At 57.0% G+C, this 24,939-nt stretch overlaps 2 protein-coding genes across 2 annotated transcripts in view; both read right to left on the minus strand.

Annotated features, from left to right (window-relative positions):
• Positions 1 to 2,839: 2,839 nt before the first annotated feature.
• On the minus strand, positions 2,840 to 24,924 carry LOC122218543. The gene is made up of 8 exons (XM_042936743.1): positions 24,822 to 24,924; positions 22,185 to 22,295; positions 21,873 to 22,099; positions 21,238 to 21,303; positions 15,548 to 15,616; positions 14,207 to 14,284; positions 11,057 to 11,260; positions 2,840 to 3,088 (listed from the first exon to the last, which is right to left on the minus strand). The coding sequence occupies exons 1-8, from the start codon at positions 24,922 to 24,924 to the stop codon at positions 2,840 to 2,842; spliced, it is 1,107 nt and encodes a 368-aa protein (XP_042792677.1).
• Positions 22,625 to 24,939, minus strand: part of JAKMIP1 (janus kinase and microtubule interacting protein 1) — a 90,094-nt gene continuing 87,779 nt past the window's right edge. The window contains exon 17 of the mRNA XM_042936934.1: positions 22,625 to 22,711. The gene's annotated coding sequence lies outside the window, so the exon portion shown is untranslated. The remainder of the gene's footprint in view (positions 22,712 to 24,939) is intronic.

Consider the following 24,939-nt stretch of genomic DNA (forward strand, 5'->3'; position numbering starts at 1 on the left):
AAAAAGAAAACAAAAAATACAGGGCGCCTGGGTGGCTCAGTGGGTTAAGCGTCCGACTTCGGCTCGCGTCATGATCTCGCGGTTTGTGGGTTTGACCCCCACGTCGGGCTCCGTGCTGACGGCTCAGAGCCTGGAGCCTGCTTCCAATTCTGTGTCTCCCTCTCTCTCTGCCCCTTTCCCCCGATCATACTCTCTCTCCTTCAAAAATAAATTAATATTTAAAAAAAAGAAAAAGGAAAAAATAGCACGAAAACAGATGGCAAGGGAAAGGAAAAATTATACAGGTCAATTTGAAAGTACACTTCGCTTTCTTCACTCATGACCTGTTTTGCTCAAGAAGGAATGCTGCTCATTAGGTAGAACCTATCGGAGCATCATCGGGGGTTTTGAAAATCATTCTTTTTCCCCCCCAAAAAAAGCAAGGTAATCGCATCCCTAAATTATTTATTGGAAAATTTAAAATCCAAAGAGGCAGCCACCAAGTTTCACACAAGTTTTAGAATCATTGGAAGTTGGAGCCGGACGGGACCTATGGAGTCACCCAGCTCTCATTTTCTTTCTTTCCTTTTTTAATGTTTATTTATTTTTGTGAGAGCGCAAGCAGGGGAGGGGCAGAGAGGCGGGACAGAGGATCCGAAGCGGGCTTTGCGCTGATAGCGGTGAGCCCTATGCGGGGCTCGAACTCAGGACTGTGAGATCACAACCTGAGCTGAAGTCGGAGGCTCAACTGACTGAGCCACCCAGGCGCCCCTCCCAGCTCTCATTTTCTACATAGGGACACTGAGGCCCAGGGAGGGAGAAGGGCCTGCGAGGACCACCCAGCCGCGTGTGGCTGGGAAGAGTTCCTGGCCACTGACATGAGCCACCGATAACGTGGCCGGAGTCACTTCCCAGGAGTGCCCATCGCACACATGCACGTTTGGGCGTTTCTTGTCCTATTGGCCGGACCAGGAGTCCACCTGCTCTGTGTGCCAGCCTCGGGGACTCCTTTCTGGGACCAAGGGAGACAGACCAACCCGCACACATTTGCTTTGAGAAGAGAGTAAAAAAGAGGCAGAAAGGGGGGGACCAAACATTGCCCAGTCCTCCTCCTAATCAAAAAGGCAGCCGGCGTTATTCTATGTGGGCCGATCCCACCTTTTAAAACTTTAACCGGCAGAACAACGGTGGCACGTTTTAAGTCTTTTTGCCATCAGGTCCTGCTCTGTGACCCATTTTGCCGACTCGAGTCCTAAAGCCACGCTGGGGGCTGAGCGGGAGAACCAGCGTTGGTGACCCACTGACTGGTGTCGGGGCCTGGGGCTCAGACCTTCACATCCCCCCTCCCAGGTAGCCTCACAACCACAGAAGATGGGGAGCGCAGATCAGAACCCCCAGGCCGGAGCAGAGGAACAGATCCCCCAGTGGGCCAAGGTGCACCTGCCTGCAGAGCCAGCTTACGCCCAGGACGTTCTTGGATCGAATCATACAAAAGATCCCCTTGGGGCCTCAACATAGCCCCAGGAGGTCTCAAGGTGGCCATCTGGAAGATGGAGACGCCAGGAATGCGCTTAAATCAGAATCCCATAGGGGCTTCCCGGGGCTCTGGCGGGAGAAAGGCCCCAATCCCAGTGTGCGAGCCCTCCAGCCGCGACCCTCTGCTGCCCCCCGGGGGACACCGCCGGTTGTGCGGGCCGGAGGCACTGAGTGGGAAGTGAGGACACAGGAAAGGGGGGTCCGCCTGTCCTGAGGGAAAGGAGAGGAAGCTTCTAAAAGTGGCTTAGCATCTGTAGAGCTGTCCTGTCTCCTTGGGCCCACCGTGTTTGATTCCCTCCAGGACAGAGAGGGGCCGTCATCCATTTTTACATATCCTCCCTGAAATCTGCTCTCCGGTGACTTCTGTGACTTTGTCCACGCACAGTTGGGAGTTGGGTTGGGAGCTGGCTTCCTCTCTCCTAGGACCCGCCTCGGAGACCTGAAGCCCACAGATGCCCTTTCTCCCTCCTCTTCTCCGGGGTGACTGCACATGAGCCTTTGAGATTCAGACGGGGATCCCCTCCTCATCGTCCCCGACGACCCCCGGACGGGGCTGGAGCCTTTGTGTGGCTCCCACGCGTGGACTTACCTCTGTGGCACACAGTGCGCAATTACAGGCTCTGCCCTACTTGTCTGTCACTCATCTGGCAAAAGTGTGGGGATACCCCATTCCATGGTAAGAACGCTCTCGGATGAAGTGATGAATACAAGGGGGTCCCTGAGCCCAAGGAATCTGTGGTCACCGGGTGGACGTGCAGGAGGTGGTGAGGGCACAACAGAGATGCCACACACATGGTTGTGAGTGCCACTTGCTTGTCTGCCTAGACCAGCAAGGGGGGGGGGGCTGCTGCTGGAGGGGCTGAGGGGTGGCCGTGGCACCTCCCAGCTGTGGGATCGGGGTCCGGTGTCTGAATCTATCTCAGGCCGGGTCTCCCCACCCATCAAGTGGTAGCAACCCAGAGAGACAAGTGGGGGGGCTCGGTGTCCACATGTGACAGGCCAGCCTTGCTCCCGGCTGGGAGGGCAGAGACTTCCAAGAACACACGACCTGGTTTTGGCTCACGGGAATCATCAAAGGGGAAGGCGTCCACGGGACGTAACCGAGGTCCTCACTGGTGACGTCACCAGCCTGGTCAGCCCAACCTGGCTTATCAATCCAGAGACGGTCACCTTGTCCTTCCCAGTGATCTAGTGTCAGATGCGTTCAGCGGAAGGTCTTTTGTGGGGGGGGGGGGGGAGGGGAAGGCATCCCCCCTACTCCGTCCACGCACACTAAGTTGGTCCCAAACTGCACTTCTCTTCCCCAGAAAAACATTTGAAGGAGCTACTTCTTTGGTGGGTGTGCCCACTGGGGGGGGGCGGAGCATGGGGCCGAGAAGGGAGGCGGGAGGAACAGCCTATCCTCTTGCATTGTAACACTGGAGCCCAGAAGGAAAAGGCCCCACGGTGACCCGTCACAGAAGGGAGCCTGGGGGGTGGGGGGAGAGGGTCCGAGCGCCCCACCTACCTTCTCCTCAAGCTCCTTCAGGTGTTTCTTCTGGACCTCCAGCTTACCCTCCAGCTCGCGGATTCTCTGAAACACATTACCTCACGCGTCAGAAAAAGTAAATTTTCCAGGTTCAAGATTTATTCTTTACTTTGATCATGGCGTAGTGCACGAGCAGAGAAGCGTGCAAACACAAGGGGGAGGCTTGACTGGCTTTTCTACGGGTGCAGACCTGTATCTCTAGCACCCAAATCAAGACAGAGGGGCGCCCCGGCACTAGGAGGGTCCCTCGGGCCTCCGACCTCCTCCACTGAAGATCGATTTGGCCTGTTCTTGAAGGCGCTCGGAATTGGAAACATACAGCGCAGACTCTTAAGATGGGATGCCTTTAAAACAAACATCACGCCTGGACCGAGACAGGAGGTGCCCTGCACCGGCTCATAAAGACTGCGGATTCAAAGTGACAAGAAATGATATACTTGGGCAAGATTAATCAGCTGGAGCCGGGCGGCTGGGGCAGAGGAAGCAGGGGCCATCCTACCACAGGCACCCCAGCCTCTTAGAAGCCCACTTAGCACCAGGTTCAAGGATGACCGACCAGCCCGGCTTGCTTAGCACATTCCTGGCTTTGCCCCTGAAAGTCTGGGGTCCCGGGAAACCCCTCCGTCCCGGGAAGCTGGACCAGGTGGTCACCCGCCTCGTGCCCCTTGGGGCACTCGCCGCCCCCCCTCGGTGGTTTACAAATCCATTCCTTCCAGTTTCGCACAGTGTCCCACCCAGGTGTCCCACACGTGAGACCTTTTCCGGATGGTCACATGCCCAACAGTCACCCCTGAAGTGCTGGTACCCTGACCGCGGCCCAGCTGGTGGCGGCCTTGCCGGGCCTGAACGGAGATGGAGAACTCAGTCCTGGAGAGAAAGTGCTCAGGCTGGAGCGCGGGTGATTCAGGTCAGTCTAAATAAGCATGTGGCCTCCACGGACCCTTAGCCAGGCCTGGGGAAGCCTTCTGAGGGCTTGCGGATCGCTGTGCCCCCACCGGTTTCCAGCTCAGTTTCTGGGGGCCGATCCTGAGAAGCGGCATCTCCAGCAAGTTCCTGAGTGACGCAGATGCTGCTTGTCTGGGGACCCACTTTGAGAACCACCTCTACGGACACTATGCCCGGGGCCCTAAGGAGTTTGTGGTCCAATCAGGGTTCAGACAGAAGCATTGATACGAGTACCGAGATGGGGCACTGAATGAACACAAACGTCACGGAGAAAACCAGGCAGGGGAGGGAAGGGGGCGGGGTGCTATCCTACGTGGGTGCCCCGGCAGGTGCACTGGAGCCCAGAGGGCAGAACAGCGGGGGCACTGAGCCGTGGGGCTGGAGGGGCAGGAACAGGCGCAGCCCAGCCCAGGACTCACAGTGGTTCGACAGACTCCCAAGCAGAGGGAACTGGGTGTGCAGGGAGGGAGGGAGGAGGGGGACAGAGGCGGAGCTTGGAGGGTCTGGAATGTCCCCTTGAGGAGCTCAGAGACTTGGGGGAGTCATGGGGAGCCTGTGATGGGTTTCCAGCAGGGAAGGGATGAGAATTTGGTTTGGGAAAGATCACGCGGGTAGCAGAGAAGACACAGAAGATGGTTTGTCCTCAGAGATGAGGCCTTGGGCAAGTGATTCAACCTCTCTGGGCCTTGGTTTCCCGATCTGTAGATGGGGGGTCACAGTTTGCCCGCGTCTGAGGATCTAACAAGTGAATCTGAGCAAAGGGCTCAGAGCAGGGTTGGCACAGAGTAGGTACCCTGTCAAGGATCAGCAAACCCGGGCATTTCTAATTCTCTTCCACCTGAGGGAAGCCGTGTGGACCTCAGCGTGGCCGTGACCGTCCCCCAAGGATCCCCTCGCACGGTGAGGAGGCAGAGAGCACCCGAGAATGAACACGGAGCTCAGCTGGACTCTGGCCTGGGTCCTGCGCCCCAAGCTTTCCAGCTGGTGGATGTTAGGGAGTCACGTGATCTCTTGAATCGGAACCCTCTTCTCTAACATCTGCACAGTGACCCCAGCCCCCGAGGGTGAAACGGGGACCCTGGGGTGGGGCTGGGGGAAGGGCCTCCTACACTACCGCGCCACGTGGAGGGAGGGTGGCGCTTTACAGCTTTCAAAGGACTGGAGAAAATCCCCCAGGAACAACTTCTGGGCTTTGAGGAAGAGGTGCCTGGCCTCACAGCGCCGATATGCCGACGGGGGAGACGGTCAGGTAGTGAGAAGCGACAGGAAGGGAATAAATCAGGGGGGACAGCTAGTTACACAGGGCAGTAGGACCGGCGGCTCTCGGGGGTACGTCTGAATGGAAGCCGTATGACAGAAGAAGCCTGTCCCTCGCAGGGCACAGCAGGTACCAGCCCGGGTCACAGTGGGGAGGGGACACAGTCAAGAGGGCCAGGCCACACGCAGCCTTGGATTCTAGTCCAAGGATAAGGGGACAACTGGGGGACTTCAAGTAGGGGACAGCCCCTTCCCACTCCTCAGGTGTCAGGGTCCCCAGCAGAGCTGGCCCAGGTCCTCGGCCCCCCACTCTCAAGCTCCCTGTTATCATTGCCAGGCGTGACTCTACAAGGCCAAGGTTTGTCTTCTCCCTTCTCCCTTCATAGCAAAGGTCGTCTGGGTGGGGAAGGTCAGGTGTGGCAGATATTAACTCATATGTGTTCAGCTCTTAGTTTGTGGCACACACTTTTCCCAGCACTGCATATAAATTCTCCACTGACCCCCGCTCAACATGCTGCTCTCACTGTCCCCATTCTACAGGGGAGGACGACACTGAGGCTCGGGTTACACTGTAAGTGGGGGCTGGATTTGAATCCAAACCTGTCTGACCCAAGGGCCTGTCCTCCTAACCCCATAGCTTTCCGCATATAACCAACGCACTGCATTTTACGTTCCTAGAAGGAAAAAAAAAATCACTGTGATGCATGTTTGAAATGCTCGGGCCCTTAACCCTCTTTTCTCTTTGGGGGAAAAAAATGCAGATTTTTCAGTATTATTTTTTTTAATGTCGAATGTCTGAAGACCCTATCAAATTAGAACAGACCATTGCAAAAAGCAAGCCGGAAACTCAAGGAGTTAGTCCGATGTGGAGAGCAGAGCATTGGACGTGAACTCAGAGGTGGCCACAAGTGGAAGGGCCACACTGTTCTTGGGGGCTGGCCTTTATCCAGCTGCTTCGGCCACTGGGCCTCTGTTTCCCCATCTACCAAACTGGGTTGAAGACTTACAAATTGGGGCATTCTGTACAAACTGGTGTTTGGGCGATGTTCATTACAACTACCAGGTCAGATTTTTTTAAATCCTACATACAGCGGGTGCTACTTTTGAAAACTCTGGCTTATAGACCTCAAGCATGGTGGCCCTGTTCCCACCCCAGGGCCTTTGTACGTGCTGCTCTCTGCACAGAGCCTTTCGCGTCGTCTTAACCCTGTCTGACATCGTTGGCACTTATGTGTGCTGCGAGTGTCCCTCACTGGATTACAGGAACATGCTCTCCATGAAAGCAGCGACATCGCTCACTGCCCCGGCCCCAGTAGCCGGACCCGTGCCTGGCACATGATAGGTGCTCGGCAGGTAAATAACCGTTGAAGGGAAGCAGGAAGCCGCAAAACCTCGCTTTTACCGATGCCCTGTTGTCCCTGGGCTTGCTGTAAGGACACCCTCCCCTCTGCTCAGGCATCAACCCCCCCACGACCCAACTCCAGGAAATTCTGTTGCAGGGAACAGACGTGCTGTGAAGTCTGAGCGCCTTTTTCGAAGGCACCGAGATGCCGGCCGGGGCTCCCATGCCTGGTGCGGTTACACGTGTGGCGCTCGGCAGGGAGGGGGAGCCGTCTGGGATACGCTTGCACCACACAGGGAGAGTTTGGCCAAGCATTTCCACCTGCGGGGTGACAAGCACGGGACCCTCAAGGCAAAGCCTGGCGGTGGCACCGCTCCAAGCTGCCCGGAGGACAGATGGAGAAGCTGAAGCCAGAGCGTCAGGACTTGCCGTCGATTCGGGAGCCGAGCCCAGGGCAGCGAGGAGTTGGGCCCTGCCCTCTGGATTCCGTGGCACATTGCGACGGAGGAGGGGGCTCACCTGGGCTGGGCTGACTCGGCAACAGGGTGAGGAAAGGAGGGCAAGAAGGAAGGGGAACGCATGTCCTTCCAGAACCAACGAAGGGAGGAGACCCTGCTGTGAACAGAACGGTGCCCCCCAAATTCTAGGCTGAAGCCCAGCTCCCAGCATGACTGTATCTGGAGATGCGACCTTCAGGTGATGGTAAGGTTAAGAAGGTTAGTGGAGGTCATAGGGTGCGTCCCTGATCTGGTAGGACTGGGGGACTTCTAAGAAGAGAACGATCTCCCTCCGACCTGCTCTCCCTCTCTTCCTCGTCCTCCTTTGTCCCCCTTTCCCTACCTCGGGCACCCCTGGCCATTTGAGGGCACAGAAGGAGGCCGTCTGTAAGCCAGGAAGAGTCCTCACCAGCAACCGAATCAGCCAGCCTCTGGCTCTTGGACTGCCAGCCTCCAGAGCCGTGAGACACAGACGCACGTTCGAGTCCTGCCCGCGGCGTTTTGTTACGGTGCCCCGGGCGGATGGAGGCGGGACCTTGCTCCCCTCTGCTCACAGCCCCGGATCTCTGTTGACGACTAGCCCAAACTGAGCGAGTTGAAGCTGCACGGAAATCACCTGGGAATCTTGTCAAAGGCAGCGTCCGATTCGGCAGGTCTGGGGTGGACCCGGGGGTCTGCATTTCTAGCAGCTTCCAGGTGACGCCACCGCCGCTGGTCCACGGACCACACTTTGAGTAGCAGGGATGGACGGAGACGGGGCTGTTCTACAAAGGGGAGGGTCTTCCTTTTACTGAACACCCACCATGCTCCAGGCGCTAGCTAATCGATCCGTGTGTCTTGCCTCCTCCAAGCCTCAGAGGGGCGTGCCATTCAGTGACTTTGTCAATGTCGCCCGCCACACGCAGACCCGCGTGTTTTCATAGAAGCCTACCCTGTACCTTCAGCAGAATTTTCAACTCATTTGGACAGGATCCGGAGACAGTGGAGCACAATTTGCAGTGCTGGGTCAAGCCATTAACTTTCTCCACACTTAGGTACATGAGAAAAGTAAAAGGAAGTGATGTGTCCCATGTGATCCTAGCTGACACTCCAAAACCCTCCTGTTAAAAATGGTTTTTCTCTCTTAGGGGGTCCCAGTCCTCAATCTCCCTACGCGGGCAGCTTGGATTTCTTTCTTTTTTTTTTTTTTTCTTTTTCTTTTTTAAAACACCCAGCTCCCTTCCTTTCTTGGCACACGGGACACCGTGCGTTCCCCAGGAGTCACGGCCAAATGCCGCAATGCCCCATGTCTTCAGGATGTGCTCACTGGCCCCTCGTACATTCCAGACTTAGACCGTCAGAAGCACTTCCGTGAGATTGGGGCCCTCGAGTCGGGTAATGACCTCTCGGTTCAAACACACGCATGCCGCTCTGCTTTGAGCTGGGTTCTCTGAACAACGCCTCCATTCACCGCAAGGTCAGCAGGCCCCACCAATGAGGCCCGGTGCTGGACATAAGATACCAGCCAGCATCGGGCTCCTGCTCACCCTCTACACTGGCAGTAAAAATAGTCGCCTACCCTTACTGGGAGCACTTCACCCGTGAGAGTCCATTTAAACCTTACAACATCCCAATGAGCAGGCGTTATTACCATCCTCAGGAGGAGACTGAGGCTCAGATAGGTCAAGTCGCTTGGCCAAGGCCACACAGCTAGTAGGAGAATAGGGTTCAGAGCCGTACCGTCTGCTCGCAGCGTTTGTGTTTTTAAGCACTCTGTCACCCCAAGCTGATGGTGCCATGCTGCGCTGCCATCTGAAAAGCTACTTATCCCCCCTTGAGGGCCACCGGGCATCTTCCTATTTATCTTCAGACCCGGCTCAGTAACGCCCTGCGCTGGGCGCCTCGCCAGCCTTGCGGAAGGAGACCCTCCCCTGCACGTCTTCAGCAGGTGCATTCTGGCGCAACAGCCTCAGCCACAAGAGTTGGTCAGGATCTGTGCTGTGTTTGGGGTCCCCACCGGGCTGGGGGTGCCCCAGGCCACTTGTCACTGTTGATGTGACAGTAACAGAGGCGGCTCAGTGACAGTGTTCTCAAAGGCAAACGCCCACGCCAATATCCCTGCGCCAGGATCTCCTTGATGGTAACTGACCATAAGCCCCTCCTCTCCCTCCCTCTCTTGCCTCCCTTTCCCTCCCCGCTCCGCCCTGCAAGGCTGACAATCACTCTGGTCACTGTCACCTGCAAATTCTTGGTCTCCATCCCAGTGGCCTCTCCTGAACCAGCAACTGCCCCACCTACTTGGGGCCACGGGGATTCCTAGTCCTCCCTTCTGTCTCCGCCCCTCCCGCGGTCCTCATGTGAGCAAAGGTGGCCTGACTCTCTTCTCCCCTCAGCACCGTCACCCCCCGACCCTGCGTGAGGGCACAAAGCTTCACCACTGTTTCCTCCTCCCCGCCCCCACCCCCCAGGCCCTGCTCAGAAGCATGAGCCTCCCCCTCGCCCGCTGGTCTGTATCCTGGCCTCACTCGTCCCTTCTGCACATCGGACCTTCTCAGTCAGTGGATGGATGCCTTTCCCTTCTCCTCCCTCCTTCTCCAGCCTCTCCATCCCCTTTCCCCTTGCTGTTCCAACCTGATCAGGAACCTCCCTAGTCGTGAAGACTCCCTCTCCGTCTACACAGGCTGTGTGTGCCAACGCGTGTGCACTCTGGAGGCACGCTGCTTCCGGGCAGATGAGCAGAGGCTGCCGGCACAGAGCAGGCAGCGCGGGGACGGGGGCCACAGCCAGGCGGGGGTCCCAGGGGCTGCCTGCGTGCCCTTTCAGCCAAACCAAGTCTTGAATGAAGAGCCCTCCCAGCCTGTTGGCCCCCCTTCCCTCACCACCTCCTCTCTCTCTCTCCTGCACCACGTGCAGTCTGTGTCCCCTTGTGCCTTCCCGAATCCCCTGGGGCCTGTGCTGTCTTCAGACACGACTCTCCCCTGCCCCTTCCTGACGCATCTGCCTGCTCTGCCTGCCGTGATGTCGCCTCCTCCCCCTGGTCACCCAGGTCCTTTCTCACTTTTGGGACCCCCGCCCCCCGCCACCGCTAGCTGTGTGACCTTCAGGCACTCGACTTAACCTTCTTGAGCTCTAGTGTTCGCATCGAGAATGGACATCATCGTCCCCACCCTGCAGACGGGGAGGGCGGCAGTCAAGGGTCTGCAACCGTGAGCGCTCAAGTGTCAGCATGCTGCTGCCACCTCTTTGTCCCCATGGTCACCCTGGAGGCCTTGCAGCCAAGCCCACGTCACTCACACAGGACTCCAAACCTCGGAATACACTTAGGTTTTCGGAGTTAACAACTAATAGGGCCTCCGGGTCCAGGGCTCAGATCGGCCATCGTCACGACATACAGCAAAAGAGCAAATGGCTCGGCAATGCCTCTTGGCTTTAAGAACCTGATTTTTAGGGGCGCCTGGGTGACTCAGGAGGTTAAGCGTCCGACTTCGGCTCAGGTCACGATCTCACAGCTCGTGGGTTCAAGCCCCGCGTGGGGCTCTAGGCTGCCAGCTCGGAGCCTGGAGCCTGCTTCAGATTCTGTGCCTCCCTCTCTCTCTGCCCGTAACCCACTCGCATTCTACCTGTCTCTCTCTCTCTCTCAAAAATAACTAAACATTTAAAAAAAAAAAAAAAAGAACCTGACTTTCAAATAGAACACAGATGCAGGAGGTGGGGGACCCAGGGGACCCCCGGCCTCGGTTTGCATCACCGCTCAGCCAGGGGGGCGGGCCCTATCCTTGAAATCAACGCGCATCAGAAAAAACGGTTTGCGGACCTCGCTCCGCTTTGCCAGGAATGCACCTGCCATGTTGGGAGAACACGCCTCACTGCACGGAAGCTCGCTTCGCTGCCAGCCGCCCATCCAACACGCCTGGAGCACCCAGGGGCCCGTCGGAGGGGTCCGAGGCTGGGAAGAGGGCAAGGGGCACCCGGCGCCAGCCACCTGCCCCTCACCTGCTGGGCCTGCTGCAGTAGTTCCATGCGCTCCCGCAGAACCTGGCTGTCGAACTCGCGGCTCTGCCTCAGGATCTGCCTGCGCACTTTCTCCACGGCGGCCTGCAGATCCTCCCGCTGGCCCTCGCTCAGCGCCTCGCTGGCCCTCCGCCCCGGGTCCTGCTGCAGCGCGTTGTACAGCGTGGCCTCCAGCTCCTGGATTTTCTGAGTGGCCCAAATCACACAGACAGCGCAAGGTCACAAACGGGTCGACAGTGACGGCCGGGACACTGCAGCTGAGGGAGGCAGAGCTGAGGAGCTCAGGCAGGGAGGGGAGGCGTGCGGGGTCGGGGCACGGGGCGGGGGGGGGGGGCGCCTCGTCGAGCAGCCAGCAGACACGGGTGGCGGGGAGCGAGGGAGCCCCTTTCGGGCCCCGGGCGCAGCAGCTTTTGGAGAACATGTCTCGCTCCATTCGATCGAGATGCCCTACTCTGTGCGGGAGGGGACCAGGGCAGTAAGAAGAAATAATCGTAACCGCCCCGCAGAGCGTGTGATTCAAGAGACTTTTCCTTTTATCCTCGGCCCCCAATGCATTCTCCCCGCTCCTCGGGAACAAATCTCCCCTTTGATCATGGGCGTCAGCGGGGGAGATATGGGTCAAATTGCACCCGCGTGGTTTTCAGCCAGCTAGCGAGGAATGCAATGTCCACCCACAGCAAATAGTAACCACGTTCTAACCGTGCCCTCCCCGCAAGACACCGCGTGTTAGGGAAGCGGATGAGAGGTTAGTGGCCGGTCGAAGGCACCTCGTGAAAGGCAAGAGTTTTAATCGTTAGAGGAAGCTATTTCTTCCCAACTTCACCGTAAGACACTTAAAATATAGTTACCTCATGGGAATATCTAGGGACAAAAGAGAGAATTATCTCCTTCTCTGCCTCCCTAAATCCGCCCCCCACAGCGTCCTCGGATGCCAACCCCGTCGCGGGTCAGGCTGCTGGGTCTGCATCCGCACCAGTAACTTCCCCACCTACCTAGGCCTCGGGGATTCCAGCTCAGGGACCTTAGGGGCTAAGGAACGGTTCCTTGTCTTCCCGAGACCAGACGGACCGGTCTTTAGTTTGGGTGGAAAGTGCCAAACAGACGCTAGAGGTGGCTTGAGGCCGCCCCTCTAGCCTGCGTGGCTGTGCGGACCCCCCGGGGGGATTCCAGACCCATCAGGCCAGGCCCAGTCTTAACCAACAGACATAATCACCTTCCCCTCCCCTGGCCCCAGAAGGTGGGAGTCTCAGCCACACCGGCCCAGCCCAGGGGTCCCCATGCGGGCTGCACATGAAGCCTGCCTGTCCCTGTGCCCTGCTGGCTCACCCCCTCCCCGTTCAAGAGCTGTCATCAGCTTCCAGCCAGGACCCCACGCCCCCCGATTCCGGAAGCTCCCTTGTGGACCTGCCCCATTTCAGAGCAATGTCAAAGGCACGCAGGCCAGCAACGTGGCGCCTGCCGTCCTCACTCCTGCCCGGGCACACGGCACCGTCACCCTCTGGGAGCGTGGCATTCCCCTGACTGTTCAAGTCACTCCAACACGGCATCAGAACGCAACCTCGTCACGTGCCTGAAATCCCACCCGAGGCTCTGGAAAGGTCTGGGACTGCACGTAGTTCCTACAGCGTGGCGGGGTCAGCACGCCCAGGGGCCTCCTCTGCAGAAGCAGGACTCTGAGGGTCCCCCAGGGCCCTCCTGCCGATGGTGCTTAGACAGCCAAGCGTGGACACCAAGCTTTTCCAAAATGTGTTGAAAATCGCCAGTCCCGCACGATGTCCCTTGAAAAGATGGCCCACGAACCATCTGACAATTGACAATTTCCTTGCTTATGATCCTCTCGGAGCCCCGGCCAACCTGTCAACTGAAGAAGCCCTTCGGGGTTTTCCGAACTTATTCGGTTGCCTTGAGAGCCTGTGAAGCCCTCCCAACTCCCTGCTCCTCGGGAACAAGGGAACACAAGTCACGTTGTGCGGAGATTTCCGGAAGTGCTCGGGGAGGCAGTGCCGCGTGACAGACGGTGCGTGACGCCGGGAAAGGCGTTCACCGAATGACCAAGGGTGGGCAGAGTCGAGGCAAAACCAGCGAGGGAAGGGAAGGAGGCAACCCTCCATGGGGCTCACGCTCAGCAGGGCCCTCAACACCGTTATAGAGTCGTGTGCCCGCAAGTAGGCCCTGGACGGCAAACGTCAGACCCAGCAAGGCTCAATCCACCGGCCTACTCCCTCTGGGCTCCATGCCGTCCACACTCCCAGGCAGGCCAAGGGCCTCAAGGAGGCAGGCGAGCCCTCACCCCCAGCATCTCCTGTCTGCACCGAGCCCGGGCCACCTGCTCTCCATCTTCCGGACGTGCTCATGGAAACGAGGGTTGGAAAGTCATTTTTCACGTGTTGACTCTGTAGGTCACAGACACTAACCCATTTTGGAAAATAATTTCAACCACAAATGACCCGGGCAAAGACTGACTCGCGGCTTTGGGTACAACACCGCTTCTTCCTGCAAGATGTGACCCTGAGCTCTCTCGCTCTCTGTGCCGTGGGGACACCCTGACGGTGCCCCTCCTGTCTCACGGTCTCACTCGGTGCCAGGAGTGTCCTCAAAGCCCTATGACATATGATCCTGGGCATGATCCCATTTGAAGCTACTCACCGGGAAGCCCGGAACAGATTGTGTGACCCACATGCAATATTGCGCAGGACCTCACGGCAGGTCCCTCTGGCTCTAACGATCACCTGCCTCTGCTCAGTGCTCTGCCTCTGTGTTCCTTGGTGACTGACCCTAGTTCCTGTTTCCGGGAAAACTTGCTTGGTGGGAGGGTGATGCATAAATAAGTATTTAAGTACAACCAAACACAGAAGAGAGATGTTTTCTTCTCACGCATCTCAAACGACTACTGGCATTGGATGCGCATGTCTAAAGAAACCATCAGGGTAACTTTTTGAAAATCATGCTTGATTGGGAGAAAAAAAACAATTTCTCGGTACGGTCCTTCCGGTCAGGACAGAGACAGGGCATTTTGATGGCGTCCACGCGGCCCTTGTAAGACCCCTAAACGCGGTGCCAGCCCCGAAGGGAAAAACAGCCCCTAAGGGTGAGTTCAACGAGCCAAAGCATCCAACCCGCGTCTGGTCCTACCAGGTAAGCCTGGTCCAGGGCCTCCTTCCTGTAGTCCAGCTCTTCCTCCAGGTAGCCCTTCTGCCTGCTGAACAGGTCCTGAAAAGGGGAGCCCCCCCCCCAAGATCAAGATCAGCATGAGAACTCATCACAGGGAAGATCTTCAGAGCTCACGTGATCACCTCTGCTAGAGAGTGGCAGTCCCACCAAGCCGGGGACCCGCCAGGTGCTCAGGCGAGGAGGGAGGCGATGGTCTGCCCCAGGAACCGTGATCCCACCCCCTCCCGGCTTCCCTTCCACGACCGCAAGGACGTGACACCCCTCCCACCCGGTGGCCAAGCAGGAATCCTTCTCAGTTCCTCTTGTCACGTCCCGGTGGCCCCTGAAGACCGTCTCAACAGTTCCCAGATGAGGCTCTTCCCACCCCCCCACACCAACAGCATCACCTCCCCACCTCCTGACCGGTCTCCTTGCTGTGCGTGCCCTCCCCCCCACCCCCCGCACCAACTGGCTCACTCTTTTAGTCCCTGCATGCACCATGCATCCTGAAGGCAAATCCCCAGGACTGACTTGAGACTTTCAAGGTGACGATTGGTCTACTGCAGTCCCTTGACTTTACAGATGAGGAAACAGGACGAGAGAGGACCAGTGCCTTGCCCTGGATGCCCCAGTGCTCTGGTGGCAGAGGAGGGACCAGTTTCCAAGCCAGGACTCTCTCACACCACTTGGCTGGTGTGAAGCTCATCCTTCTACCTCCCGTTCTCACCTCTCATTTCTACTTGCAAAACTTGAATTGGTCTTTGAAGGCTCTCGGGAGCCACTTCTTCTGGGAAGCCATCTCTGACAGCCCCAGGCTGGGGAACTTGGAACCCCCACTTGGCAATAAGGACGCCAGGGTCCAGTGCCACGTTCCCAAGCTCTCATGGCCATTAAGGGGGCCAGCAAAGTCGGGAGGCCCAGCTGTGTGTCTCCGAGGCCGCTGGGCCCAGTGCCCCGGCATCACCACATGCCCATCCTGGTGTCCTCGGGTTACACTGTGGCTGTCAGCTCATGAGCACACGTCCCCCAGGTTTGTGAGCTCGGCCCTCGAGGCAGGGACCCCGCATATTCATTACCAGACCTCTAATCCTGGCATGGCGCCTGGGATAAAGAGCCTCCAAAAATACGTATGAAGTGAATGACCGAGCGAGTGGATGAGTAAGCCAATGGATGACAATTACCCAGAACGGCCACTGGGGCAAAAGCAAAATTTAGAAACGCGTGCAAATAAATGCGCGCGAAAAGACACGAGAAGCCGTCCTGGGAGGGAAATTGTCTGAACCCTTTCCACCCGCCTGCCTCCCAGAGGGCTAAGTCTTTTACCTTCTCCTTCTCCAGATCCAGCATCTTCTGGGTCAGGGCCGCCTCAGTCCCCTCTATTTGCTTCAGCCACTGGAAAACAGCAGGGACAGAGGGACACACGTGAGAACCAGTGCTGCCCGGGGGCCTTTCACCCCAGCCGCGTGTGTAGGGGGCCTCCTCCTCCACTCGGCTCCTGGCCTCCTCGTCCCATCCTGGGGCAGTGGGGGGCCTCGAAACAGAATTTCTTAGTCTGTACAGATGTTTGGCTTTGACAGGTGTTTGCTCAGGGATCAAGTGGATCATGGATATCTGTGTGTGTGTGTGTGTGTGTGTGTGTGTGTGCCCCTGCACTTGGGTGTTTGTGTATGTGTGTGTGTGTGTGTGTGTGTCCAGGAGGGAGTCGGTGTGCATTCAGTGGGAGCCTGACTCGGTGCCCAGCGGGCCCGCTGAGTGTCACCGAGGTCTAAGGTGTGATGGGGGCTTCATGCTGAGGATCTCATCCAGCCCTTCAGGCCCAGCCCACGGCATAGGCAGCCTGGGAGGACATGGCTGCCTAGTTAGGTCGCTCGTGCGAGGTCCCACAGGCGGGCCATGGGGATTTCTAACCCAGCCCTCAAGTCTGCACCCCTGCGGCAGCAGCCCCGAGCGGCGAGGTGCACCGGGGGGTGAGGGGTGTGCTGAGCACCAGGGCGTGGGTGGGCGGAGGCAGGTGGGCGAGCGCCTGCCGAGGGCAGGTGCCAGGGGCAGGGGGCAGTCTGCCTCTTCTTGGGTCTGGGCTGGGAGGTGGGCAGCTGTTTCTCTGGATGGAGGTACATAGGTATGTCTTTAGGAGGAGCCCACCTAAGAGATGGGCTGTTGGGTGGACCCGGCGGGGGGGGGGGGTGGGCTGGGGGTGTCCGTGTGTGACAGTGTGCATGGACGTGTGCATTCAGCGGGACAGACAGCCTCCTTGCCTCCAGCCTGGGGACCTCGCCCCTTTCCGGGCGTCCCAGCCTCCCTCGGCTGCCGTGTGATCCTCCTGGCTTTTTCCTCCTCCCTGGTGGCTGAAGCTTCTCGTCCCCTTGGGGCCCTGCCCTTGGCTTTCCCCCCTCGCCTCCCTGGGGATTCTACCTGTCCCTGTGCCCCCTCTGCTCTCCAGCCCAGACCGCCCCATGGCATCTCCCTCTGATGCCTCCCTGGCCTCCCCGGTCCCTCTGTGGGGGAAGAGCCCCATTTCACCCAAACCAGGAAGTAGGGAGCAGCCTCGATTCCACCTTTTCCTTCCCTTCCCATGCATTGGGTCCACCTCCTCCTGGTTCAAACACCCACCCGCTGCACAACCACGGCCACCGTCACTCCAGCCTCCTGTCTGGACCCAGAGCCCTCTCTGCTCTCAAGCCCTCGCGTCCTCTCAAAAATCTGCTTCCACTTAAAGCCCTCAGGGACAGCCCATCGCTCCTGGGGGCCACCAAGCCCAGTCTTCCTTCACCTCAGGGCCTCTGCACCTGCTGCTCCCCCTGCCTAGAGCATCACCACCTCCCCCACACCAGCCTCAGCCCCAGGCCTTCACCGAGCTCACACCGACTCAGCCTCAGGCCACATTAGCTGTTGTCTCCTCCTGGAAGCTTGCCCTGCTTCCTGAGTCCATGGGGTCAGGTGCCCTCTGGGATCCCTGTGTCATCCTGTGAACGGATCTCACGGCACTCACCTGACGGATTGCTGTTGTCTGTTTCCCTCCCACAAAAGCCCGAAGGTGGGGACCACATCAGACACGGTCTGTTACACTTCCTTACCCTGCACGGGCCCCAGCACGAAGCATGCGCCCAACAAACATTTTGCTGAACGAGAGCAGACGTGACAATGTGGAGGTCTGGGAGGGGGTGTGCTGGCTCCGTGGAGGAAACAAGACTAGATACAGCTGTGATCACACAGGGTCCCCCCAATGTCTTGGGCACCCAGAGCCAGCAGCAGAAGCAGGCGCCCAGAATGGAGCATTTCATTAGATGTTAGGAGGCTGTGCAATGTCTCAGAAATAGATCGGCATATTTTTGGCGGGAAATGACACATTTCATTTTGAATACCCTAATGCAAGCAGTCATAAAATGAATAAAGTCTAAATGGAAAAAAAAAAATTGAAAAATCCAGTTTTGAATCATGACAGCAAGCAACTCTCAGAATAGGCTTTACAGAATATGGTGTCCAGTCTTTTCTTCCTGTTAAAGAGATGTGACATGCCTATTATGCGTAGAAAGAAAAAACAATTTTGACAAGTGCTTTTCAGCAATTGAAAGAGTCACATGAGGGCAGAAAACGCTGGCCATGAGCATCCTGGGCATGTGAGGTCACGAATTTCCCATCAAAGAGTCCCGCCAGATAGCCAGTGGGCCCCTCTTCCTCTCCCAGAGCAAGAGCCTAAATGCAAATAGCACTACATTACTGGCCAGCAGGGAGGGTGATGGGGACAGGGACACCTGTCCTCCCCTAAGCCCTCAGGGGAGAAGTGAGTCAGCCCACAGGGGAAGAGGACATTCTATAGGAAGCCAGGTCCTTGCCCACAGGTGCCGGCTTCTGAGCCCCAGAGCCTCTAAGCCCCGACGCTCCCTCCAGAGAGGGTCCCAAGACCGTGACCCCAGGCCAGCTATCGGAGAGCTTGACTGTGGCCGCAGGCCTAAGCCGAACCCTCTGATCTGTTGTTACCAGCGAGAACACGAAATTCTCTTAAAAACTTCCATCTTTCTGGTTGGTTTTGAACTGTTTCCCAGCTGGTTTTGAACTTGAGGGAGATTCATAAGGAAGAGTTGTGACTCACGATCACCTGTAAACCCTGAGACGTCCTATGTCCAAGCTTCTCTGCTTGGCATGTGCTGTGTGCAGAGGACGTGGCGTGGGGACAGGGCTTCCTCGGGGAAGGGTTAGGAGCTGGACAAAGCCCCAGAGCAAGGTCACCCGGGAACACCACGTGGCATCCCCGTTAGGGGTGCACTTCGCTTCTACGCTACACGCACAGCTTTGTCCCTCTAAACAGAAAAATTGAAGTTGACCTCAGTTTGGTCGGATACTGGCACTGGGTGGTGATTTTTAACAACACACATTTGGTGGGTCTCAGATCCCACTGCCAGCCCATGTGCTCCAGGGTGACCAACTCGTGCCTGCTTGTCCAGGACTGTCCCTGTTTCAGTTCCCGTGTCCCAGGAACCCCTCAGTTCCGGGCAAACCGGGTAGTCTGTCTCCCCGGGGGTCCCCTCTGTCCTGCAGACCCACCTTTCTTTCCTCTTGGGGCCACTCTCAGCATTAATATTCCCTCCAGGGGGACATACAGCGACTCCCAACCTACAAGGTCTTTAGTCACAGGCCCAGGATGGGGCTGGGGTCTCTCAGACCCAATCTGAGAAAATGGGAAAACACTGGTCTGAGTCCAGCCCCCAAGGACAGTCCCAGATTGGGAGGTGGGCGCCTCTCCCCTGCACAGCTGGCTGGTGAAGGTGGGGGTGGGGGGTGACAGCTGCCGCAGACCAGGCCGGTGTAGAAGGGGTGAGTCACTAATCTCGCATGGTTGCTGAGAGGAACAGGGGTCCCATAGATCTGAGGTGAGGGCCCAAGGCTACAGGTCTGGACGCTCACTATTTTCCAGGTCGCGGGGAGGAGTAGGTCAGGGAGGGCCTGGGTGGGAGAAGAAAGTGGCTCGAAAGGGGCTGCTCTCAGTGAGTCTGTGAACTTTCCACCCGGTGTGGCCCTCCAGGAGACCCGGGCCTATTCCCAGCCCCATCCCAAATCAGCCACCCAAGTCACGGATGGTTCCGGCCATTAGTTCCCCGTCCACAACCACTGCCCAAACCCTTCTAGCAAGCAAGCTTTGCCCCAGGTGCTTAGTAACAATGTTTGGTTCTGCTTAGATGCCATGTCCTGGATTCCAAGGCTCACGGGTTCCTAGTGTGGGGGCTCAGAGTGATCCAGAGACCGATCTGCAGAAGGCTGAGCGGTGGGCGGGAGTCAGTGCAGGAGAGGCCTCCCAGGGGATGAGGAAGGGATTACTGGGCCTGACATTACGGCATCCTCCAGGGAGCACGTGGCACTAAACCAAGTCGGGAGTGTTTACCAGGCACGTTGTGTAACACTCTACAGAGCACTATTACAGGAGGCTGGGTGGCCGAGTTTGCATATGTTGGTAAGAGGGACATTTACTGACCATGTACCATGTGCCAGCCAGCCAGGCGTGAGTCAGCGCCACCTGCTGTCCACCTGAGGACGCCGTGACTTGGGAAGTAACTTACCACCTGTGTGAGCTCAGGCAAAGCCTTGCCCAAGTTTGTTACCAACACTCAGTGCCTTTCACGTGAGTGGGGAGGAAGGACAGGAGCCCAGTGAAGCAGACTATCTGTATTTTCCATGCCCTTCCAAAAATTCTGGAAAGAAGTTTGATTAAGGTCACTAAGACCTCATCGTTATTAAAATAGTATTTCAAAGTTTAACTCCTGTGCTTCGAAAGGAAAAGCTCTCTGGACGGGGGCGACGTGAAAGTCGTGCGTGCCTAAATTATCCTACACCAGGGGCGCCTGGGTGGCTCAGTCGGTTAAGCGGCCGACCTCGGCTCAGGTCACGATCTCGCGGTCCGTGAGTTCCAGCCCCACGTCGGGCTCTGTGCTGACAGCTCAGAGTCTGGAGCCTGTTTCAGATTCTGTGTCTCCCTCTCTCTCTGGCCCTCCCCCATTCATGCTCTGTCTCTCTCTGTCTCAAAAATAAATAAACGTTAAAAAAAAATTTTTTTTAATAAATTATCCTACACCAATGTAAAAGGTAAGCAAACCAGGAACGTATTTTTAGCAAACACAGCAAAAAGTTAATTATCTTAACACATAAGGCCCACAGAGAAGTCAGTACGAAACACCATACTTAACGACAGATATGTAGGGAGTGAATGTATGAATGAATGAATGAATGAATGACAAACCCAACGGACATCATCAAAAGAAATGTAATTACAGTTCACAAGGAAGAAGAAAACAGACGACACGCAATAAAAAGCCAGGATCACTAGCACTCAAATACATGAAAACGGAAACGGTCATATCATGTGAGTTCAGCCAAGCCTATCAAGCCGGCAGGGGTCTCTAACGGCGGGGCACCAAGTTGAACGTGGACCCGGCAATGCGGTAACACGCGGGTGGACGCTTTGACAATATTAAAGCTCTGAGAAACCTCCCTACCGGTGGCCCCGTGATTCCACATCTAGAATCTGTCCCGTGGGAGGGTCTTAAGAGGTGGATCGAAATCGACGCACAACGCTATTCACCACGCATCACGATAAATAGGGGAAAAAAAAAAAAGGAAACCCCCTCGCTAACTAGCAGCTGAGGAATAAGGAACTTCTTTGAACCCTACGGTGGAATGATGCGGGTGGAAGTGTGGCAGGCAGGGTTAAAGACGGGAAGTCAAGCCGGATCTCAACGAGGCTTAAAAAACGGTCGTGGGCAAAACACCGGAAAGAAATCCACCCCAGGGTCGCAGGTGCTTTCCTTCCTCCGTGGGGGCTTCCGCTGGCTTGTGCGCTAAGCTGTCTAGGGCGAGCGTGTGTGGCTTTGGACGGGCAAGGGGCGGGCATGCGCGTGCACATGCAGACGCGGAGGCGGGAAGTCATGCCCCAGAGCCAAGCGAGACGCCGAGGTGCCGTTTCTCGTGTGGCGCCGGGGGAGATGCGACGCGGTGCACGGACAGAGGGTGCCGCGGGGCTCTACCTTTTCGCACAGGGCAAGCACTGTTCCAGCTTGGATTATTGCAACCTGTTCTTCGTTTCTCAAATTCTAAAACACAAAAATGGGGAAGGGCGTTTTACGCTGGACCCCGCGTCCCCGTGCAGACAGCGCTGACCGGCTTCCATGCCCCTCCGAGAGGCGACCCCGGGGCTCGGCCCCCACATTCTAAGGGGGCCCATGTTTAAAGGCAGCCGTGTCCTATCTGGGGCCAGGCCTTTGACAGATAGGGCCTGTTTCCAGCCAGTCTCTTAAGGGGGCAGGGATGCCACGTTCTGATCTCAGAAACCTTGAGGGATCCCACCGGTCCACCGTCCCTCCGGGAGCTCCCTCGTGCGCCCGCATCGTCGGCAGGTGCGAAGGAAGCGCTAAGTCCAGAAGTCTGCCCGTGACAGCGCGACCCGCTCGTGACCACGTGCCCCGCCCGTGACAGCGCGGCCCGCCCGTGACAGCGTGACCCGCCCACCCCCCACGAGGGCACGGCCACACAGAAGCCTTACACTGCGCGTGTCAGATCTCTTACGTTGGGAAGAACCCGAACCGAACAGAAAGGAAAGGCACACAGGACACACCCAGGTGGAGACGAGAGCGCGAGAGCAGAAGCCGGCCGGCATAGTTACCCCGTTATCGCCAAGGATATCTAGCTTCTTCATAAGTTCAGAAACATTCACATCCTGGAAAAGATTGCCAACGTTCATTTTGTGGGAGCCGCCAAGCCCGTGCAGACCGGTCTCTACCGCCGGGGCCTCGTCCGTCCCTCTCGGTGCGCGCGGCGGGGCCAAGGGCTCCCGGCAGCTCCTTCGGGGGTCGAGGGAGAGAAGGCAGTGATTGCTGCTTGTAGGCTGAGCTTTGCAGGAACGGCTGGCGGAATCGTGAGGGTCAGGAGGACCCCGGCCGGCAGCCGCAGCCACGTCCCCCACCCCCTCACTCACTGCGCGGCCGCTGCGCTCGGCGCTGCTCTGATGTCACGCCCACGTCACGTCTCGTCTCGTCTCGTCTGGTCTCGTCTCGTCTCGTCTCGTGGCTGGTGCTGCCGGTCTCACCTCACACACGGCAGCCCGAGGCTGGGGGAGCTCACAGCCCGGAGCTGGGAGGCGGCCACGCCGGGGTGGGCCCTCAAAGCTGTGTGCCACGCTTCTGCTCTTTTAACACGGGTACACAGAGGGTGACATTCGGTGACCCTCTGAGACACAAACTCCGACTTTCCAAATACGGTGTTGGGGGCGGGGGGCGGGCTACCTCGTTAAAATCGGCTCTGTGTGTGACACAAAGGCACAATCCCCCTTTACGGCTGCGCCTGGCATCCGAGGGGGCCCCTGGCGGTGGGTTGAGCGGAGGCACCCCCCAAGCACGCTACCTTAACTCCTTCCTGGTGACAGAACAGCTGGAGAGCGCTTCTGTTGTTCTCGGGGAAGGTGCTGATTTGGAGGTTAAATGCTGGCGACCTCCGCTCTCTCTCCTGGGGAAAAGATTTGGTTTAAAAACAGAACTTTATTGGCTTGTTTACCACTTGCCACTTTCCCACGTTACGCAGCAAAGACCAACGGGTTCCAGTTGGCCAAGGCGTTACTAAAAGGCTCACAGACTACCATCTCCTGGTCCGCGAAGGAGCACGCCGAGGTCCCGCCTCTGCAGGGTGGCGGGTCTCGAGCCGAAATGCGTCTACTTCTTACCCACTCCGCTAGGAAGAAACGGTTAACCAAGGCATGTGTTCACCTGCTGCGCGACGGGAGCCCGGGAAGCCACAGATCATTAAACACTCGGTAAGAACAAGTGTGTGAAATTTCAACGGACAGCACAGCCACCAGCTATGGCGTTCCTCGTGCCCTGCGGCAAATCGCTACCTCGTTGAGCCCTCACACAATCCCACGAGGCAGGCGTTATTGCTTTCGTTTCGTGGACAGGGGGGCGAGTCCCGGTCCCAAGCTCCCCAGCCGCAGGGCCGGGACACGAACCCTGGATTCACACCGTTTTCAAGACAATCGGCTGACTTCGTTCACAATCTTTTTTTTTTTTTGAGCCGTGCTAACACATCAGCGATCATTCTATCCCTGCCTTAGATTGCTACTCAAATCTCGACCACTGAGGAAGGAAAAGCAAGCGTTTTCCCAGAAGAGGTGCTCGTTAATCCTATGTAACGCGACACGTTTTTAAAAAGGACAAGAGAAACCCAATTAATGGCAGGGATATAGTACACAGAGCTGCCTTTAAAACTTGAGCAACGGACAGGCTAGCTTTATGGGAAGGCCAGCAGAGAAGACCTTTCTGAATTATACCTTTAAGTCAAACTGCTTTTATTTGGCCAAAATTAGAGTAAGACGAGTAAGCCCGCTTTGGATGATTCCTGCAGAATCTAGGGAGGGCACCCATGGGTCTCTTTAGTCACTCAGCTAAGAAACGTAACCGAATGAGCACCAGCTTGGATGGCAGGACCTACGCAGATGGATAAGGCTAATGAGGAGAGGAAGGTGAGGTGGGTGGCAGGGGACATTCAATTACCTTCCACAAGGTGCAACTTGGCTAACCTTGTTTGAAGCAGTTCAGGGGGAAAACTTCGTTTCCCTTATCAGCCACGAAGACCGAAATTCACAGTGGCTCTCTTCTACGGATGCCTTTCTACCTGCAATGCTTAAGTGGAGTCTCCATAGAAAAAGTGACAACAGAAAGCCCATATTTTATCCGAACGAAAGTCCGAACTGGTCTCTCACGGCTCTGAAGGACAGTGGAGACACTTCAAGAAAATCCTAGGACGCTGAGCAACGCTCACGGAACTCTCATGAGAAAGACGTGTGACCAAGGGCTGTGAAAGGCTTCCTAGCTGGCCGAAGTGTGAACAGTGACCTCACGTGGCTTCCGATTCCTAGTGCATGAATGCAGGCCCGGTTGGCGCTCAAGCAAGAGTTGCGTTGCAGGGGTAACGCTTGGTTTCGAGACCTTCAGGCCACGGTCCACGCCAACACAACAAAGGACAAGATGGTAAGGTCTAGCGCAAACAGTTTTGACTGAGGCCAGGATGAGGGAACAAAATCGGGGGGACGCCAATGTTGCGAAGGCGCTCGCTTCTCCCGAGGGTTCCGTGCATGCAAAAAGGCTTCAGCCGAGGGAGAGCGGGGCTGCGTCACTGCAGGTGCTTAGAGAAACGAGTGTCACCAACATGGCTGATGTTTAAACTGTGGATGGTGTTTAAATGGCAACAGACAAACAAACAAACACAAAAGGGTCATGACGTTCGGGTGGCAGCAAGGCGATACAGCGACATACCGGAAACAAGGTTTCAGTGGGAAGCAAAAAAACCGTCAGCGGTCTTGCCCTGGATGCAGCTCTGTACTGGGGACCTTACTGAAGGTTTGGAACACGGCCGCTACCTACGAACACCGCTCGGTCTCCCTCCACGCTAACCAGGAATTTTGGAGTCGAGCGGTTCGAGTACAAACAGGTACATTTCCAGTCCAATGCAACATTGCCATGACACACGGGCCCGTGTTCACTGATCAGGGAGCTGGGGCAATGGCCTCGGTTTTCTCAAACGCCTACGCAGATACCTCCTTTCCCCCTGCTCGCTTACTTACCTGTGTTCACCTCGGCAAACAGAACATGGGCCAAACTAGCAGTGAACACACTACAGAGGCAGTTGCGGGCCGGGTCGGACCCCGCTCTTTCAAAAGGAGACATTCCCTGCATGCAAGG

The sequence above is a fragment of the Panthera leo genome, chromosome B1, assembly GCF_018350215.1.
Source record: "Panthera leo isolate Ple1 chromosome B1, P.leo_Ple1_pat1.1, whole genome shotgun sequence".
NCBI classification, from domain to species: domain Eukaryota; kingdom Metazoa; phylum Chordata; class Mammalia; order Carnivora; family Felidae; genus Panthera; species Panthera leo.

Coding starts and splice junctions, on each gene's coding strand:
- LOC122218543 (XM_042936743.1), bottom strand. CDS start 24,924: ATGTCTCCTTTTGAAAGAGCGGGGTCCGACCCGGCCCGCAACTGCCTC. Junction 21,304..21,872: donor ATATCCTTGGCGATAACGGG/GTAACTATGCCG, acceptor TTTGTGTTTTAG/AATTTGAGAAACGAAGAACA. Junction 14,285..15,547: donor TGGATCTGGAGAAGGAGAAG/GTAAAAGACTTA, acceptor TCCCCTTTTCAG/GACCTGTTCAGCAGGCAGAA.